Source organism: Dromiciops gliroides, chromosome 3 (assembly GCF_019393635.1).
Source record: "Dromiciops gliroides isolate mDroGli1 chromosome 3, mDroGli1.pri, whole genome shotgun sequence".
Lineage (NCBI taxonomy): Eukaryota > Metazoa > Chordata > Mammalia > Microbiotheria > Microbiotheriidae > Dromiciops > Dromiciops gliroides.
In genome coordinates, this window is record NC_057863.1 from 152,341,967 (window position 1) to 152,363,769 (window position 21,803).

Below are 21,803 nucleotides of genomic sequence, written 5' to 3' on the forward strand. Positions count from 1 at the left end.
CAAAATTGAGCTATTAACTTTATAAGCTACCTCAGGCAGTTTCGAGCACTTGGGGGTCCAGGTTAGAGATGATACTGCAAGGTTACTCCCATGGTGTTCTATTAGCTATTGCTAGAAGTTGGAGAGTAGAGGGAGATAGCATCTCTCCCGATCACACGGCGATTCCAAAAGAACCATTATGAGAAAAGCACTTTAAGCCTTTAAAGTGGAAGCGACAACGACATTGAGGATGGTTTGTAATTGAGGCCTTTTTATAAAAATATCTGAACTATTTCATTGTACCTCATTAAAAGATCAGAACAAAATAGCCACTTTTCCTTGGAGCAGCTTCTAGGGTTTTCCTATTAATCATTACAGTGGTGGCATGTGCCGTGACCTAATTTAGAACGACTATTTACAGACAAGAATGACAATTCACAGCGTGCAAGACACTGAGGTTGCTGCCTCCTACTTCTGTGTGTTTGGTGTTATTCCCCAGGTAAATTACTCTCCCTCTGTGACTGCTTCTATGCCTGCCTCTCCTTCTTAAAAACTCAGATGAAAATTCACTTTCTCCAGGAAGCCATTTCTCATTAGCACCCATTATTCCCTTTTCTTAAATTTTTGAAAAAAAAATTTCAATAAGCATTTCTTTTCTCTCCCCACTACCATTAAAAAAAAGAAAACCAAAATCTTTATAACAAAGGTGCATAGTCCAGAAAAACAAATTCCCTTTTTAGCCTTGTATAAAAATGTACACCTCATTCTGCATCTTGAATTCACCTCTGTCCAGAGGTGGGAAACATGCAGCATCATCAGTCCCTCTAGAGTCATTGTTCATCATCACATTAAGTTCAAAAGTCTTACAGTATTGTTTGTCTTTAAAATGTTGTGAAGGGGGGCAGCTAGGTGGTGCAGTGGATAAAGCACCGGCCCTGGATTCAGGAGGACCTGAGTTTAAATCTGGCCTCAGACACTTAACACTTACTAGCTGTGTGACCCTGGGCAAGTCACTTAACCCCAATTGCCTCACCAAAATAATTTTTTTAATTAAAAAAAAATGTTGTGAAGGGAATAGAACCAGAAGAACCATTTATGTCTGTTGTTGTTCATTCATTTCAGTCCTTTCTGACTCTTTGTGACCCCATTTGGGATTTTATAGGCAAAGATCCTGGAGCGTTTGCCTTTCCCTTCTCCAGCTCATTTGACAGATGAGGAAATGGAGGCAAACAGGGTTAAGTGACTTGCCCAGAGTCCCACAGCTAGTAAGTGTCTGAGGTCACATTTGAACTCGGTATTCCTGACTCCAGGTCCAGTGCTATATCCACTGTGCCACCTGGCTGCCCAGAACAATTTATACAACAGCCCTAGGCACTCCTAAGTCTTCTTCTACTATGTAATAATGAATATCATCAAGCAACTTAGCAGTGTATGTTGTGCACAGCTATGGTGAGAATCTGCCTATAGGTTATGCAGCATGTAGTACAATGTTTTCATTCATCAGATCATGGTCCAATGGGCATTTGAGAGACAGTGCAGCCTAGTGACAAGCACACCAAACTTAGTACCAGGAAAACCTGCCTTCTCATTTAGGTTCCAGCTCCAGAGTCAGAGACTATGGGCTCAAATCCCACCTCTGACACTTATGACTGACCTACAGAAGCTTGATTAAGATGCTTTATCTTCATAAACCTCATTTCCTTCTGTTGCAAAATGAGGATGCTGGACCAGGTGACCTGTGAGGCCCTTTCCAGCCTTAAATCTATAGAACTTTACAATGGAGATAATAGTCAAGAAGCATTTAATAAGGGCCTACTGTGTACCAGATACTACTATGTGCATTACATAAATGAGTTTTTGCTGTTCTATTGCCTCATCTGCTTTATGTACTCAGTCTCACTAACTGGACCTCCAGCTCTTTGAAGATAAGGAGCATCTCTTCTCTATATTTTGTTTTTGCTAAAACAGTAAGTATTAAATAAGATGAGTGCCTAATAATATTTCCTACTCACTAGCTAGTGGTGACTTCAAATAAGCCATAAATACTTGTCTGTTAATTTTTTTTAAGCTTATGTATTTTGTGTGATTTGGCAGTCCAAAATTTAAATGTGATCTCAGGCTTCATTAAGAAATCCATACTAGCTGTGTGACCCTGGGCAAGTCACTTAACCCCAACTGCCTCACTAAAAAAAAGGAAAGAAAGAAAGAACTTTCAGGAATAAGGATGTGTTATTCCTGGGGGACTCTGTCCACCTCAGACTCAGACTACTCATGTTAAGTTCTGGGTGCCATTATTTAGGAAGGATTCTGGTAAGCTAGAGAGAGAATAATGGTGACCAGAAATATTGATGGTCCATGCATTTACTATATATTGTTTGAAGCAATTGGGGTTGTTTAGTCTGCATAAGTCCCAGGAGAGAGATAAGAGCTATTTTCTAGAATTTGAGAAGATGTCCTGTGGAAGAGGTCCATTCTGTTTGGCCCCCAAGGCTAGAATTAAGAGCGACAGATAGAAGTTTCAAAAAAGCAAATTTCGACTTGATGTCAGGAAATAGAGCTATCCCAAAGTGGACTGAGCTGTCTCACTGGGATGTTTCCTCATCAGTGAAGGTCCTCGGAGTCTGGTTGACTTTTTGTCAGGTATGTCGTAGAGGGGATTATTTTTCAGGTCTGAGATGGCATTTGAGTTCATCCTGAAGGATAGACATAAAACCAGAAGGGAGAGATGAAGGAAGAGAATATCCCAGGAAAAGGGAACAGCATGACCAAATTCATATAGGCAGGACGGTTCCGTACTTGTAATAAGGACAGAGAATAGTTCAGTTTGGCTGGCACTGGATTTCTATGGGTGACAAGACTGGAAAATAGAGCTGGTACCATATATAGAGCAGGGAAGTTAGGTGACATAAGGGATAGAGTACAGGGCCTGAAGTCTGGCAGACTCATCTTCGAGCGTTCAAATTTGGCCTTAGCTAATTACTGCCTGTGTGACCCTGAGCAAGTCATTTAACCCTATGTTCCTCAGTTTTTCATCTGTAAAATGAGCTGGAGAAGGAAACGGCAAACCGCTCCAGTAACTTCGCCAAGAAAACCCCTCACAGAACCACGAAGAGCAAACGTGGCTGAAATAACTAAACAACAGTACACAGAAAGCCTGGAATACTAGGCTAAAAAACCTGAACTTTATTTAGTAGAAATTAGGGAGCTCCCAAAGGGTTTTGAAGAGTAATATGATTCATAACAATGAAGATTATTATTACTCGCAACAATGTGAAAGATGAATTTACAAATAAGGAAAGGGAGGGACAGTGAGAGACGGTAAGACTGGTTAGCTTACTAGCAAGTCCTAGCAAGGTAGCAGCAGGACTAGATAGGAAGAAATAGATGCAAGAAATACTGAAAAGAGAAAAATAGTAATAACTGTAAGTTGATTGAATGTCAGAAACCCCATGGTATAATAGAAAGATCATGGCCCTTAGAGTCAGTGGAGATGTATCTGAGTCTTGTCACTGACACCTAATAGTTGTATGACTATGGACAAATCACTTAGCATCTGTAGACCTCGGGTTCCTCGTGTATAAAATGAGGAAAATGATACCCATAGTATTTTGCATCACAAGGTTATTGTGAGGATAAATGATGCATCATCCCTTATAAATGTCAGCTCAGTTCTTCTAATTATGACAGGTGTAAGAGAGAAGTGGAAAAAAATCAAACAGCAAGTTTTTAGCTTTAGAGTGATCTAGGCTTTGAATGGTAATGCCTCAGAAATAAATATAATAAATAGAAATAATGAAATAAAAAAGAAGGAAAGAACACAGAAAAGGGAAGATAGGAGGAACATGGAAGCTTCCTTCAAGTTTATGAGAAGCAGATTCAGGGGAAAAGATTATCAATTTATTTTGGGACATACTGAGCTTGAATTCCTGGTAGGACATCCTGTTAGAGATGTCTAGTACACAGATGATGATGTGAGTCAAGCACTCCAGAGAGAAATTGGGAAGGTGGACATATAGATTTGGAAGGCATTTGCAGATAATTGATATCTGATGCCACGTGGAATAATAATAATAATAATAATAATAATAGCTAGAATTTATATCATGTTTTAGGGCTTATAAAGGGCTTTACATGTGTTATCTTTGACCCATACAACACCGATGTTAATGAGAAAAATTAGAGTAAGAGAGGTAAAGTGAATTGCCCAAGGTGACAGCTATTAACTGTCAGAAACAGGATTCAAACTCAGGTTTCCTGACTCCAAGTCCAGAGCTCTATCCCCTAGCTTTTTTTTGGGGGGGGGGGGGGGGCGGGGCTGGGCAATGAGGGTTAAGGGACTTGGCCAAAGTCACATGGCTAGTAAGTGTCAAGTATGCAAACCCAGATTTGAACTCAGGTCCTCCTGAATACAGAGCCGGTGCTTTATCCACTGTACCACCTAGCTGCCCCTATCCCTTTGCTTATTAAATTGTGGTTAGCAACTCCATATGGGGCCACATAACTGAATGTGGCAGTTGTGAAAAATTTGGCAACAGTAGAAGGTTATATATACCTATTTTATATACTTATATGCCTGGGGGTGTGTAAAAATTTCTCAGGCAAAAAATTAAGTTGCCAAAAGAAAGAGCGTAAGGAGAGGAGGAGAACACTAAGGACAGACCCTTGGTGGACGCTTAGATTAAGGGATGAGAAAGTGGAGTGACCCAGAAAAGAGAAAAAAGGATGAAGAGGAAAATCAAGAGGGTGTGATGTCTTAGAAACCAAGTCAGAAGAGTGTATGAGGGAAGAAATAATCAACAATGTTGAAAACTGCAGAGGTGTTTGAAAAAAAAAAATCTTTCAATATACTGAATAATAGGTCATTGGTATGAGGGGAATTTTCCTGGCAAAATAATTCTTCAGGAGTTACAATGAGTAACTCCCAGACTCCCAGGCCTTTTAGTCAATAGGCCAAGTTCCTACCTTCATTTGCCTTTGACACATTCCCTCGGTACAGGAGGAGTAACAGGGAGGAAATAAAATATTGAGGGCAAATAACACACATATGTTTGGAAGCATTTGCCTAATTTAGGCCTGGACAGAAGTTCTTTTACAACTAGTACATACTGGGGATCTTATCTCCCTGCTTGATTATTAATTCCCTGAAAACGGGGACCATGTTATTAATCTTTATTATGTCTTTCTTAGTACCTAATAATAATAATGCTATTTACATAGCACTTCCCATATGCCATGCACTATGCTAAACACTTTACAATTACCTCACTGGATCCTCACAACGGTCCTGAAGTGAACATGCTATTATTATCCAAATTTTACGGATGAGAAAAACTGCCTAGCATCCAAAAAGTATTCACCAAGTATGAATGAATGAATTGAATGAATGCATCAGTTAATACCATAGAAACATGACAAATAACATTTTGGACCAGAACAGTATAGGCCATCATGACCAATTCTATAGAAGATTTCATGGTAGAACCTGATATTGTCACCATGATGTGTTTCTGAATGTTTGAGATGTAAAAACCTGTTATGAACCTGTCATTCATACACTGATCTACCTGCATGACCCTGGGCAAGTCATTGAACCGCTTTTGGTCTTAGTTTCCTCATCTGTAAAAGGAGGAAGTTGCCCTAGATGGACTACAAAGATCCCTTCCAGTTATAGATCTGTGATCCCATGATCCTATTGTATAAATCCAGCTTGAATTTACTCATATGCTCAACAGCTTGGGGTAAATAATTTTATAAATACAGCAACTACAAACTAAGCATTCTACCAAGCACTGAAAACACAAATACAAAAGTGAGGCAATGGGGGGAAGCTAGGTGGTGCAGTGGCTAAAGCACCGGCCTTGGATTCAGGAGGACCTGAGTTCAAATCCAGCCTCAGACACTTGACACTTACTAGCTGTGTGACCCTGGGCAAGTCACTTAACCCTCATTGCCCTGCAAAAAAAAAAAAAAAAAAGTGAGGCAATCCCTGGCCTCAGGGAGATTATAGTTTGGGGGAGAGGGTAGGAATACAATACATTCACAGCTAAATAAATATAGGATATATACAATTATGAAGGGATTAAAGAAGGGGACATGAGGGCCTTACAACCAGGGGAGTCAGGAAAGACCTCTTGAAGGAGGTGGTCAGGATTAGGATACTCCTTATCTTCTTCCTCTCACCATACATCTTCTGGTGAGAAAATGGACCTTTTAGTACAATTACCAGCAAAGAATCAGATAATATAATTCTTTTGAGTATTCTCAGTGCAATTTTTTTGGGTGGGGCAATAAGGGTTAAGTGACTTGCCCAAGGTCACACAGCTAGTAAGTGTCATGTATCTGAGTCTGGATTTGAACTCCTGGATCCAGGGCTAGTGCTTTATTCACTGTACCACCTCACTGCCCCACTCAGTGCAATATTCATAGGGTCCTAGGTTTAGAATTGCAAAGGATCTTAGAAGTAATCTAATTCAACCCTTTCACTTTTTAAAATATTTCCCCCCAATTACATGTTTTTTTTTGGTTTTGTTTTTTTTTTTTAGTGAGGTAATTGGGGTTAAGTGACTTGCCCAGGGTCACACAGCTAGTAAGTGTTAAGTGTTTGAGGTCGGATTTGAACTCAGGTCCTCCTGACTCCAGGGCCGGTGCTCTATCCACTGCCAATTACATGTTAAAACAATTTTTTGACATTTGTCGCTCTTTTTTGTTTTGAGTTCCCAATTCTATGCCTCTCTCTGTCTCTGTCTCTGTCTCTGTCTCTGTCTCTCTCTCTCTCTCTTCCCCCTTCCCTGAGATAGTAAGAAATCTGATGTAGGATATACAAGTGCAGGAAACTGAGATCTAAAAAGAGGACATGATTTGCCCAAGGTCAAACTAATAAGTCAAGCTGAGTAAGTTCCTCACAGTTGGAACATGAAAGCAAATCCTGTGACCTTTGAACTTTACCATGTTGTCTTAATGAGTACCAACCCAAAGGATGAGCCAGATTTTTAAAATCTTCTGCCAAAAGCTAACCTAAACAGCAAAAGGGATTGGTTTCTCATGGTCCCGCCGTCCCATTTGAGGATCAATGTCTTGCTATAAAGGGAGTTTTTCTAATGGAGTCATCTTGTCTGGAAACTCCAATCCTGAAATGAATCTTCCATTTAAAAATTTCCATCCTATTCTCCCTCCCTAGAGAAAGTCAAAAGACTAGACATTTTCTTGTGGTTTTTTATTTTCAGAGACTGTTGCTTCCTGATGAATTTCTTGTTTTTCCTACAAAGCACACATGTGCATGTCCTCTGGGAGTACTGCAGACAATCCCTACATGACAACCAACAAATACAGTCAAGCAGAAATAGATCATTTTTACTAAGTAAATTGATTTCCTATGAACCAGTGTCATGATGACGTACATGACTAGTCTAGAATGTGGGGACAGTTTCACCCTTAGCTCAGTTCAGGTCCCTGGTACAGTGTTATGAGTTGTCGTGTGCTAAAAAAAAAAAAATCATTTTGAAACTGACAAATTACTATTTCCTAGAACCTTGAGACTCTCTCCCAAGTCATAATAAGGAAATCCTTAAAAGAAAATGTAATTCTGCTAAATATATTTATATTGTTCATCTGTTGCCTCCAGACGCCTTTAAAATTCTGAACTACAGCTAGGGTTCCATAATATGGAAAAATAACACTGAGTACTTAGACTTCAGAAAGTCTAATGGAGAGAAAGTGTTCAATAAGCTTTTTCAGGAAACCTGAATTTGAGTCTAGGCTGCAACCTATATGGGGTGGCCCTGTCATTTTATCTTCTTTCATTTTTTATAAGATGGGAATAATAGTATCTGTCTTCTCTCAGTGATATTAGTGAAATCATCTTTATAAAAGACTTAACCCAGGGGCAGCTAGGTGGCACAGTAGATAAAGCACCGGCCCTGGATTCAGGGGGACCTGAGTTCAAATCTGACCTCAAACACTTGACACATACTAGCTGTGTAACCCTGGGTAAGTCACTTAACCCTCATTGCCCCACCAAAAATTAAATAAATAAATAATGAAAGACTTAACCCTTACAGGCAAGCTTTTCCACCAGCTGTCTCCCATGTTTGGACTACATCCTCTCTTCTCTTCTACCTGTTACAATTCCTAGCTTTCTTCAAAGTTCAGCTCAAATACCATCTCCCACATAAGCCCTTTCTGGATCTCCCATCCTCTACCTAACTTCTAATACTTCCTCCTCAATTGCTCATATTTATTTTGTATATGTCTGTATACCCATTTATATGTTGATACCCTGATAAAAAATATTTAAGGGCAGCAAATTTTAATTGCCCTATGTTGGTTTTTTATTTCTTCTCTTGGTAGTTATATATGTACATGTTGCCCCCAATAGAATGTAAATTGCTTGAGCACAGGAATTATTTGATTTTTTTTCTTTACAGCGTCCACACCTAATACATTATCTACAACATGGTAGATACCAAAATAAATACTTATTGATTTTTAAATTTTTTTGCGGGGCAATGAGGGTTAAGTGACTTGCCCAGAGTTGCACAGCTAGTAAGTGTCAAGTGTTTGAGGTAGGATTTGAACTCAGGTCCTCCTGAATTCAGGGCTGGTGCTTTATCCACTGGGTCACCTAGCTGCCCCATTACTCAATTTATTCAGAAAAATAGCATCACTTCATATATTGCTCAACTTTCAATGTTCTGCTTCTGACCCTCTGAAATGAATTTTTGAAATTCAAAATAGGCACATTAATGAGGCTTAATTTGATTTCTCCAAGATTGGGAAGCCTTAGCTACTGATGGGAGTTCAGAAAAGTGAATTGAATAAGTTGATGCTCTATGACGAAAGAGCTTTCTGAACTAGTGAAGATTGACATCTCAGAAGCTAGATCCTAGAACTCTAAAGTCATGAAGAGTATATAACAGAATGAATTGTAAGTTACCTATAACTCAATTAAGTATCACAGAAGAATCCACAAGGCAGATTTAAGATCTTTATTTCTATAAACAGATTTCATTCCAAAACTAACAAAGGACCTGCCACCTCATAAAATATTCACATTGCTTCTATTTCAATATATTATTTACTATAAAGCTCATAAAATATTTAGAATCATTTTTCTAAAGATGGCATATATATGCATATATATCCTTACATATCTATAATTTACATTTTGTTCTATTATTTTTTCAGACAGGTGAAATAGCCTTGTTGCAGTTCTTATAAAATCATGAATAGGCTACCTGACCTAGGTCTCCAGAATATACATGTTCAAGAGGGACTGTATTTTGTTTTGGGATATGGTTGTTATTAGATCTGAATGTAACTGCCAGGTAATGGCAGGACCAGGAATGACATGAAGGTAACAATGCAGAGGAAGTGAGAGGCCTCAGAACAGAGATAGGCTCTGGATCACAGGTAAGCTGATGTGCAACCATGAGCTGAATCTTTCAGAGAACAGATTCTAACATGAGCCATCAAAGAACCCACCTTTTTTACAAAGGCAATAACTGGGTCAAGTCTGGAAATCCGAATTCAAATGCATGCCCTTTGGGAAAACAAAGGGAAGCTACTAGAAAATGGGCCTTCCTTTAGTTCTTCCATTTTTAATTGGTCACACTATGACTTGGTGGTGGTGGAAGTTTTCCTACTGCTTCTGGGTTATCCAGAGCCCCTAGTATCTTAAATGAATGAATGGACAAGCATTTATTAAGAGTTTTCCCCAAAAAAATTAATTAATTAATTAATCAGTTAATTAATTTAAATTTTTTTTTCTAAAAAGAGTTTGCTGGGGGGAAGCTAGGTGGCACAGTGGATAAAGCACTGGCCTTGGATTCAGGAGGACCTGAGTTCAAATCTGACCTCAGACACTTGACACTTACTGGCTGTGTGACCCTGGGCAAGTCACTTAACCCTCATTGCCCTGCAAAAAAAAAAAAAAAAGAAAAAGAAAAGAGTTTGCCAAGCACTGTGCTATGCCCTGGGTATACAGAGACAAAAATAAAGACAATCCCTTCCCTCAAGGTACTTATATTCTAATAGGGAGAGAAAAGGCATGATTCAAACTCATCTTTCTGACTCCAAGATTAATGTTCTATCCCCTATATTACCTGGCTAAAGAGATGCATTTGAATCAGATCGTGGAAGACATTAAATGACATTCCAAATATTTGGGGCTTTATTTGGTAGGAGATACTATATTTCATAACATCTCCCATAGCACAGAGCTCAGTATCCATAACATCAGAAAGATCCAGTATATAATAATCTTTCATTTTCCCAACCCTAGGGAATGAAGTGTTCCATCAAAGAAAATTTTCTCAATAACTACCATTTAAAACAGAATATGCTGAGCACATTTTAAGTATCTCACAATGATTCCTTTGTGTATTCATTTAGTAAGTCAAAGAGCAAAACATTCTTAAGCATCTATTATGTGTGATACACCATGCTAGGGACTGTCATCAGTTATTTTACTATTCTGCTATAAAGTGATGCACTCAAACACTACTGAAACATGTAGGACTGTTTATCCATGTGCTAAATGTTGCCAAGCTGCTTTGTTTTATAGCTCTTCTCTCCATGGTTTATAGTTCTCCTGTCTCCTCCCTCTGTGTCAGCCGTCACATCTTACTAAAGTCATGTCGCCATTTCTAAATTGCTGCCTCATTCTTTTCATGATTCTAAGTCAGTGATCCTATGACCTTCACTGACTTCAACAAAGTAAAGTATGTGGGTTTCTGAAAGATGTTTTGCTCAAGCTAAGGCTTCTCCCCACCCCACCCCCTATTACTAGATTTGAGTCTCTTTTATATAAATGGTTTAGAGTCCCATAATTGTGAACTCTGGACAAATCAGGTATTGTTACCTTTTGTCTGAAGACAAATCCATAGCAGAAAATAATTATTCTAAAGGTTCCACAAGCTCTTAATTGGTCTCAAATTCCTATAATACAAATATAAGTTATTAACATTTATGAAAATTAACTAATGCCCACAAATGACATAAGCCAGTTTTAATTATTGGAAGTCGACCCTAATGCAATGAAGTAACACCAGTTCTGTTTCTTCTGTCCATTTCATGATCTGACCATGATATGGGTGAAAATACAGTATGACCCTCAATCCTGAACAGTCCCTTTCTGTTTCTGCAGTGGCAATGGGAGAAAATATGAAGAAAGCCATAAGGACAATACAGTTTTCAAGTCTTCTACTAACAGTTTAATTGTTGCTTTTCTCAATGGATGATCTCTGTGTAATGCTCAACATTAGTGGATGTTGATATTGTTCTGTTGTTTCAGTTGTGTCCAACTCTTTGTGATCCCATTTGGGGTTTTCTTGGCAAAGATATTGGAATAGTTTGCCATTTTCTCCTCCAGCTTATTTTACAGATGAGGAAACTGAGGCAAAGAGGGCTAAGTGACTTGCTCTGGGTCACATAATTTGTAAGTACCTGAAGCTAAATTTGAACTCAAGAAGGTGTCTTTCCAATGTTCTATCCACTATACCACCTAGCTTCCCTGTGGATACACTACCAGAGGAGCAGAATTTTATCTTGGTCTTCTAAATGCTAATGAATGAATGATAGCAGAAGACATAAGGAAGCTACAGTTATATTAGGAAGGATAAGTGAAATGCGATGACTTCACCAGAGAAAGGCAAATAAAGGAGATGGAAGTACTGATTCCACTGTGTAGTCAAAAAGACCTAAAAACAATATTTCATAAAACAATTAGTCATTTTGTTTTACAGTTTTCATGATGAATATAATCATCCCACTGTGAATGTACCTTGACAATCAACCATCATCCAATATAAAGAAGTTTGATGAACTTAGACAATAATCTCCAAATGAAGTCAGGTTATACTTTGCTTACTTGTGACCAGTGTGCAAATGAGCACAAGGGAGAACAGCAAAAATGATTTTGAAAAAATATATTTCTTGATCAAGGAATGAAAAAGTCCAAAAAAAATCAGACATCTACAAGTGTACACACACACACACACACACACACACACACACACACACACACACATCCTTGCATCATTTTTGTCTAAACCTGTGATTTCTTCAATGTAGAGAGCTCTCCCAATGAGGAAACACTCTCTCCCCCCCTGGAAATTGGCAACTGATTCTGCCATTTAGAGTTTTTCAAAGTGGTCCAGAGCACTGAGACATTAAGTAGATGTCAAAAGTGAGACATGAATCTAGGTCACTGTAACTCCAAGGCATACCCTCTTTCCACTGGGAGAGGAAACAAGAAAGAAAGGCACAGAGAGATGGTGGAGGGGGAAAGGGAGGGGGGAAGAGACAAAAAAAAATCCAAAAACTTCAAGAGAAAAGTTAGAACTGACCAAAAAACAATAAAAAGGATCCTAATGGTGTCTTGACATAGGAAGTGATGGGTTATAAACATATCTCTTACCACAAGTAAAGCAGGACAGTTGAACTATGGAAGAACGGAAACAGTAGTTTTTCTCAATAGTTCCAATGAAAACACCAGCTTCTGACCTACTTTGAGTCTACCTATGGACAGCATTAGAGGGAGAAAGAAAACAGTTTTAGGAAGCAAGCTGAGCTCCACCCACATGAAGAGACTGGGATAAAGTTACCTGGTGAAGTGGTTACAGCCTCCCTAATAGCTTGTTCTGTCTCAAAAACACAGCTTTCCCTTTTAAACAGCTAACATGTACACCCGTTTCCTGAAGATATGGATTTTTTTTTAAGCTCTGTACTAGGCTTTCAGGGATATAAGGAAAGCCTACTGATCATTTGTTTAACCACCAGCAGGGTTCCTTCTTTTTTAACTGATTCATGTCTTATTCAGCCTGATCCCTGATTTTTTTTTTCTCTCTCTCCCTCTCATGCATTATCATCTCAGTTAAATTTGTGGTTGACTAACTTACAGCCAGATTTCTCTGGCAACTCCAACATGGATTTACAAATCCACAATAATCAAAAAAGAATGCTCCCCTTTGAGTTTCCTGTTTCTAAAGGAGTGGGTCACTCCTCTTAGCCATCAGAGGGGAAGATGAAAGTGACTGCTTTCCCTTTTATCCCACTATGCCTCTGTAAAAAGGACAGGTAAGGGCAAAGAGTAAATAAGGGCAAATATGTGGAAAGCATTAGGTAGAATTTGTCTTATTTTTTTAATATATCACCTTTCATTTTTTCCTTTTAAAATCTTTATTATTTTTTAATTAATAATCATGTGTTTTTTCTGCTTCCTCCCACTGGAAAAAATGGAAAACAAAAATAAAACTATCATAACAAATATGTACCCAATGAATATGCTATGAGAGTTTTATTTGGGGATTTTAGGTATCCATTTTGTCTATTTTTGCATCCATTCTGGGTATGTTCCCCAGTCTCCCACCCCTCTTATCCACTAAAGACTAGTATCTCAGTTCTCTTTTACCACTTAATATCAATTAGCATTTATAAAGTAAGCTACATTAAGAAAAGAAGTACAGACATTTCTCCTCAACACCCATATCACCTCCATCTCTGGGCAGAGTGGGCTCAAACTTAACACATTTTCTGCAGAGCATTATTAGTCCCACCAAGTTCACATCTAAATGTGGCATCATTGCTGGGAAAGTTCTCTGTTACCACTAGCCTGAGTCATTCCTTGCTCCTTGGGGCATTGATTCTGAGCTGGTTAGAAAACCTAATGAGTAATCAATTTCCAGACTCTCAGATTCCCAGAATCCTGGAAGACTTGTTCTCCTGACCTTCAAAATCTATAGGTTGTAGACTCCAACTTTCTTCACCTAAAACAAAAGAGCAGACACTGAGACACATGAAGAACTGAGACCTGTATTCACAGGATCATTTGTCAGTCTCAGATGAAGAGATAACCTCCCAGGTCTCTGCCCTTATCGCCTTTTCTCTCCCTTAAATGTCATGTAGTAGGACAAAGTCACCAAAGAGAAGAACTCAAACTAAGAGAAAGAGGCCACTGGAGATTAATACCTTTTTAATGCTTCCTCCCCCAGATCTAGCTCTGCAGCCATAGCCAATTCAAAGCATGAACTTAGCAGCCCTAAAGCAGTAACATGTCTACACATGCTCCAAAATCTCCACGGTACTCCCATTACACTTCATCTGAGTCCCCAACTTCTTTCATGTGAGGAAATACATCAGAAATGCTCAATGAATGATCATACAAACTAGTCCCCATTAAAAAATGTATTTCCCTATCATGCATCTATCTCAAAATTAGATCACAATGAATCTTGGGGAAAATCCTGGAGCAGAAAAAAGATGGAATCAAATTTGATTCCCTGATAGTTTTTCCCTCAAGCCTGGATTTTTAATGATTTGAGGGTCACATGTTCTTTTCATCATATTTCATAGTGAAAGGCAAATAACAATAAAGGTTGGTTTATGAGTCCACACAATTGAGTTTCCTCTTCCTGCTTGGCTTTTTGAAAAAACAAGGTCATGGGTGTATAATTAAACTAGAGTTGTATATGTTGTCTAGAAAGGAAGAAACTGCGAAAGTATATAACAGGTGTTGAGATTAAACCATTCCCTAGACACTAAAAGCTAAGGTAAAGTCTTTCTGACAAACATCTGAGTCAAAGAAATGTTATCTCCAATTCTTAATCTCCTTCCATTTTTTACTGCCATCTGCGCTGTCATTACAATCTGGCAATATATTTTCCCATTGTTTCCATGCAGAATACAATCATGACTAAGGTAACAGGGAGAAAATAATATACTGTTAAAATACTGGTATACTATGCTCTGTTATTAAAGCACTTAGCACAGTCCCAGGGCACATAGTAGGCTCCTAAGAAATGTTGTGTTACCTTCCTCCTTCCCTTTCCTAAAGTGCTATCCTTCATATACAAGATGCTACTACCCACCTACCATCAGTAGTCAACTATGATTTATTTTCCCAAGAGTAGTGATAGAGGAGAGATCTGCAGAAATATATCACTAGACTCTGTCACCCAATCCCTTTAATAACAGAGTATTGGGAGGATCACACAGCTCCTGGTGTTAAGGATATAGCCTTTGATCAGGGAATAGAGGGAGGTTAACCAGTCCATTAATGTCACAAACCTATAACCTTGCCCTCAGCTCACCATGACCTGCTAATATTTCGCAAACATTGGGAAAATAGACGTTCATGGTCCTGGATCAACAGGATAAGCAATAGGTTGACTGAAATCTGATGATTTTGTCTCACACAGCAGACCCAAGAGAAAATCTAGTAAGCTTGAGCAGGGTCACGAATCTTCATTGGTGGGGAGAGGGCACAAATAAATGAAATCATAGACCTTTGACATGATTAAAGAAGTGGCACTGCAATTCAGTTTTATTCTTTGGTGCATGGGTGAAAATAAGCACAAGAAAACAAATCAGGAGAAAAAAAGTTTTATTCATATCATATGTTACCATGAAGCAGCATGGGTCCTAACTGATATTATGGGCCCAAAGATTGTGGTTTCTTTTCAAACTCAAGGTGCATTTGTTTAGAGTTTACCTCCTCTGGTAGTGTAACTAATTACCCAGCTCCTAGCATCCCCATGGTATTTACAGGTAACATCTGACTGCCTCCTGAAAGTACTCTATGAGGTCACCTTCCCTTTTAGAGGCTGAGAAGGGTGTAGGAGTTGAAAACAGGTAAAACTGTATTTTGAGTAAAGCTCCCTTTTTTAGAAGAATTGTACTTTAGTCCAGTGTTGAATATTAACCAATAGGAAGGGTTAAGACTGTAGTGAAGGAGTTGTCAAAGAGAGCTGATTTCAACAATAGAACTCTCTTATCTAGCTACTGTAAAGGTGTAAAGGAAGGGTATTTGTCAATTGTACGTATGTTATGGGGGGGAATCATTGAAAATCATTGGGAACTGGGTATTCTCTAGTTTCAGGGTGACATCTATTTTCTCCTTTAAAGTTCATCGCTGTAATATCATTATGCCTGTGCTTTTTCCATACCCTTAAGAAGATGGTATTTGTATAGCTTTTCAAGAGTATACATAAGAAGAGGAATGTGAGAGTAATAGAGGATAGAGAGCTGCAAAATATGCAATGCAGAACAGTTGTCGGCCTGCATTGGGGGAGGGAGTTTCCTTATCAGAGGTCCCTACACCAATAAAATCACAGGTTTGGCCAAAAAAAAAGTATATGTGGAATTTTCTTCTATTATATCATGGATGTTTCTTTCAGTAACTATGGATAGGCACCCTTGAGTTTAAGAAGCATTCCATGTAGTACATTGTTCAAAAGGACACATGGAACAGAAGTACTTTTGTCCAAATCTTATCCCTCATGCCCAGGTGACCTTGGGAAATTCACCTAACCATCTTAATCCTCAGTTTCTTCATATGTAAAATGAAGAGGTTGGACTAAATAGCTCCTAAGGTGCCTTCCAGGTTTGGATCTATGATCCTAGAATTTTTAAAATCAAAGTTAAGAAAAGACTCCAAGGGGGTCTTTGTCCCAGAACTATAGGGAAGGATGTGTTAAGACCACAACAATGGGAAGTGATTTTCCAGTATTATATATTAAATCTCATTGTCCTTCCTCAAAGGTAATTCATAAAGTTCCCTAGAAACCCGCCCTATCCACAATGAACAGAGATATGCATCTGTTTCCCAAAGGCCATATCAATCTCACATGGAATGCCTGTAATTAGCAGTAGTTTCTCCTCATATTGTGCATTTCATCACCTTTCATGGATTTTTCCAGGGGTTCTTATAGACTAAATGTAAAACAAAACCTGCTGCTTCATTAGCCAATGTATTCATCAAGCCAGGGCTTCCACATCATTGAGCCAAAAGGTTTTTACTTTTTTTTCCTCCTGGCCAGAAGGGCCTTTTGTTTGGGTGAAAGTTGTCCCTAGAGATGTCTGTGCTAAGCCTGTCCTTTCTAGGACTCCAAATGGGTCATGAACTTCATTGCAATTTCTTTTCTCATTCCAGTACTTGGAATCCTAGACTGGATTTGTTTCACTGATCCCAGTGCAAGTCTGTGCTGCACCATTCTATCAACTACTCAGGAGCAAGGGAGACTGCCAGCAGCTGAATTAGTTACCATATTTATTTCTTGCAGAAATAAGTAGACCATTGGAGCTGGCATCTTATCTCAGGTCACACTGTCTAGCTGCATTTACCAGACTGCGAGGAAAGTGAATTCTAAGGAATAGATCTGGGTGTTTGAGAAAGGTGAATCCCAGAGGAGGAAAGAACCAAAATCAATTTACTTACTTTATAACCATTTAATGCAAAGAATGTTGAAACCTAACAAATACAACAAACCAATTACAGTACCTGAGAACTCTCTGTTAAAAGCTAGAGGAAGATTAAGCATCTTAGGCAAGAGGTCCTTGTCACTATAATTAGAACTAAAAGCACAATGCCTGTCACTTGTCATACCCCTAGAGTCTTTTAACCTTCACCCGCTTTGCGATCCAATGTAGAGTCTGAAAAGGCATTTATGACAAGACCCTTTTTACTGAATCCCCTTTTCTCGGTCTCTTGATCAGGTTACAGACATAAAAGAGAAGCTGAAGTTGTCCAAAAAGTTCTGGTCTGCTTTACCCTACACCATCTGCAAGGATGAGAGAGTGACAGCTGGGACGTCAAATGAAGAGGAATGTTGGAATGGGCACAGCAAATCCAGGTGAGGACTGCTTCGCCATTAACACCGACATGGGAATTGCCCATCTTGCCTCGGAATGCTTACCTGGCACTGCTTTTGAGACTTGTTTACAGGGCCATTTCAGAAAAGGAAAGAGAGGGCGGAGGAACAAGTTGTCACTCAGTGGCAGCTGTTAGCATTGACAGGGTTGATGGGGGACCTGAGAGCACTTAGTCTCAAGGTGCCATTAAACTTGGAATCCTTGTTCTGAATGTTAAAAATCTCAAAATGAGAATGGGCACGATGACAGATGACAGATTACAGACATTCTGAGATCTCAGAGAAGCCCCTTCATGTCCTCTTAATGACTCTTCAATAGGGGAAACTATTTTTATTCCTGGTTAAATTTGCATGCCATATTTTTATCCTCAAGTGGAGGAGAAAATGAAAATTCAACTTTAATTTTTTTCCCTTTGCAAGATAACTGAATTGTTCATTGGGGGTGTAATGTCAATGAACAGGGGACATCACCGGCACGGTGTTCTGACAGCCACTGTTCCCTGTGAAGGCCTATCTGAGTCACCTGAGAGCAGGCTTTGATTTTGGTCTACTCTGTGACATTCTTAGTGCCACAGCCACTGTTTGACAAGGGTCTGCTCATTTCAGCTGTTGAAATGGATTTGGATTGCTCTCCATTGAGTGGAACAACTGATTGGTACAGGAGCGTAGGAAGTGGCAAGTAGGGCAAGACACAGGAAGGGATACCTAGGCTGGTCGCTTGACAGGTAGGGCTGCAGGTGGTTTGAGCAAGCTGGTAGGATGGAGTGAGTAGGAGTTGGGGGGGGGGGGTTGGGATTTGTCAGCAGGTGGAGAAGCTAGGAGGGGAGGCTGTTCTGAGACTTTGATGGGCTAAGCTGCAGGTGTATGGAGCAGATGTGGTCCAATGGAGTTGAGAAAAAGAGGCCCAAAGTTGACTTCAAAAACAGCTGCAAGAGATTAGTTAGGGAGGGGAAGTGTTTGGGGGAGGGGGAGACTCAGAGCCTCATTAAGACTTTTTTCTTGTGTTGCTGAGTTGCGTTTTCAAGCCTTTGGTGTTAATGATCTTGTAAACAGTATCAAGAAGAGCTTAGTAAAGTGAAAACCAGACAACTGTGGAGGCAACTGGGATCTTCTCAGGTTCCCTAAATATTGAAGCCTTGTCTTAGTGTCGTAGGGTAGACAATACCAAATGTTATTGGCACATCTCCCTGAAGCACCCTATAATTGTTTACCTAACTACCTACCTGTTATCAAGGAGACCTTTGGAGAATGAGGTCAGCAAATCTGACAATGCATTAACAGCTTCTAAGGTGTCTTTTCTTAATGACTGTTCAGAAAGAAAGTGCAACTGGGTTTCCAGATGGCTTAATGAATAAAGATGTTAATTTCTCCGGCTGCTACAGTTGCCCATCTGTGTTTACCTAGCAGCCTTTGGTAAACTTAGGGATATGTTGTGCACTGTATTCCTGGGTTTTAGAACATGTGCAAGTTCTTATATGAGGAAAATACCAAACTGTTTCAAAAACTGTACTGCATCTGACAAATGAAATAGGAAGACTCAAAGGGAAAATAAAAAATAAAATGGTAGAAAAACAGGAAACCTGGTAGATATTTTATTTAAGTTAACATATCCATTTAAGAGGCATATTTATTAGAGACACTTTTATCTAAAGTATGTATAACAGGGTATATGCTGGAGCCAGCTCATACCAGCTATTGAGAGCTGATTATTAAATTTTCCATGTGTGCATTGCCTCAAGAAACTAAAAACACTACAAATCAGTACTTGAGTTGTTTTGTTAATTGTCTAGCCATAGAAGGTGATAGGGGAAATGTTAATAATGCAGATTAAACTTAAGTGGGTTGTATGTGGGTTGGGTTTTGTTTGGTTTTTTTGATGAGGCAATTGGAGTTAAGTGATTTGCCCAGGGTCACACAAGTAGTAAGTGTCAAGGGTCGGAGGTCAGATTTGAACTCGGGTCCTCCTGAATCCAGGGGCAGTGCTCTATCCACTGTGCCACCTAACTGCCCCAGGTTGTATGTTTTCAGAGAGCCAGTTGTTAAACATTTACCAACATGCTTCTACTATATTATACATATATATATATATATACATATATTACTATAGAAACCCATATAGGTATTTATAATTATATATATATCTGTATAAATACCTATTTCTATAAACATACATGCATATACCATACAATCATATATGCCCACATCAATTACATAAATTATGTTAGATGTAATTATTGGGAGACAAATGACATGATGGACAGGCTATGAACTTGTAATACAGAAGACCTAAATGCAAATCCAACTTCAAACAGCTAGCTAGCCCTGTGACCTAAGAAGCTAAAACCCCAGTATTTTCACCTATAAAGTGAGGATAATAATGCCGAATTAGGAAGGGAGTTATATGCCAAAAAAATGTGGGGAAAGAAAGAACATGAACCAGTGATTTCAATCTAGGTTTTGAGGGGAAAGGGAAGAAAGAATAATAGAATACAATTATTCCAAGCAAAAGAAACTTCAGGTGCCTGGTGCAGATTGTTTTTCTGAAAAAAAAAAAAGTAGCATGGTTTGATGGACAGAAAAGTCAAAGTTAATAATCATAATGGGAATAGAATAAACCTATCTACAGAATGAAAGTGAGTGACAGAATGGATTATTTAAAAAAATGTACAAGAATTTGTTGCATACAAGAAACATTCTTAAAATACAAGGATTCATTCAAAATTAAAATGTAGGTTTGTAGTAGAATTTGTTATAGTTCAGCTAAATCCCCCAAAAGCAGGAAGGATAGTAACTAATTTTGGACAACCCTACAATGGAAATAGACAATGTCAAGACAACAAAACAAGAAAACTACATTGAAAGTATCACGGATGGGGCAGCTAGATGGTGCAGTGGATAGAGCACTGGCCCTGGAGTCGGGAGTACCTGAGTTCAAATCCGGCCTCAGACACTTAACACTTACTAACTGTGTGACCCTGGGCAAGTCACTTAACCCCAATTGCCTCGCTAAAAAAAAAAAAAGTACCACGGATAACAGAACAATCTTATTTGCACATATCTATACCAAAGGACAAAATATCAATACCTATTTGAAAACTACTCTAACCCATTAGTCACAATAAGACATGCAAATTAAAATGATCTATCAAATTGCCAAAGAGAATAAAATGTGGAGATGGTAAATGTGAGGGAGGAATTAAAGTATACAACTATACTCTTGTTGGAGCTATGAATTGGGACAAATGATCTGGAAAATAAGCTATAATTCTGTAAGAAAAACTACCAAACTGCTTTCACCTTGCAACCCAGTGATGCTGCTACTAAGAGCTAGTAGGAGATGATGTCAAGAGATTTTGAGATGAAGACAACAAGAGAATATTGTAATATTCTCATTAAGAGCTAACTCAGGAATATTGTTGTCAATTTGATTACTGTTCCCACAAAAGAGGTGGAAAGTGGCTGAAGTGGGTCATACCAGTTTCAAGGTAAGGGGCTGGCCAGAGTACATGTAGATAGTAGGAGTACATTGTGGTAGGCCTGAGGGTACTTAGATACAGTGAACTCTCAGCAATAAGGATCACAAAAGTCCTAGGATGGAAAATAGAGTTCTCCATAGCTAGAAAGAGGTTCAAGGTAGTAAAACATAAAGCTGGCCCAGATATCTTCCTTGTGAGTCTAGGGGTAGCTAGACATGGTAAACCCTCACTAAAAAGGAGCACAGTGCCCCAGGGCAGAATAAAATACAGTATGAAAAGAACTTTTTAATATACATAAATACATACATATGTATATAATGTTTAAGTAATCTATGTACGTATAGTCACATATAATTGCATATATATATATAGTATAGCATATCTTATACTAGCTCTTTTTTTTTTTTGCTAGGCAATGAAGGTTTAGTGACTTGCCCAGGGTCACACAGCTAGTAAGTGTCAAGTGTCTGAGAACAGATTAGAACTCGGGTCCTCCTGAATCCAGGGCTGGTGCTTTATCCACTGTGCCACCTAGTTGCCCCTAGCTCTTCCTATAGTAGCAAAGAACAGGAAAGTAAAATGGTGCTCCTCTATTGGGGCATGGCTGAACAAATTATAGTATATGAATGTTATAGAATACTATGGTGTGATAAGAAATGAAAAGGACAGTTTCAAAGAAAACTGGATTAAGCTTGCTTACATG

The 21,803-nt window shown here is 38.8% G+C and overlaps 1 protein-coding gene across 2 annotated transcripts in view; it reads left to right on the forward strand.

Annotated features, from left to right (window-relative positions):
• GPC6 (glypican 6) overlaps positions 1-21,803 on the forward strand; it is a 1,316,661-nt gene that overhangs the window by 1,259,014 nt on the left and 35,844 nt on the right. For both annotated transcript variants that reach the window (XM_043996632.1, XM_043996633.1), the window contains one exon: positions 17,470-17,606. In XM_043996632.1, coding sequence (XP_043852567.1) covers positions 17,470-17,606 — 137 coding nt within the window. The remainder of the gene's footprint in view (positions 1-17,469; positions 17,607-21,803) is intronic.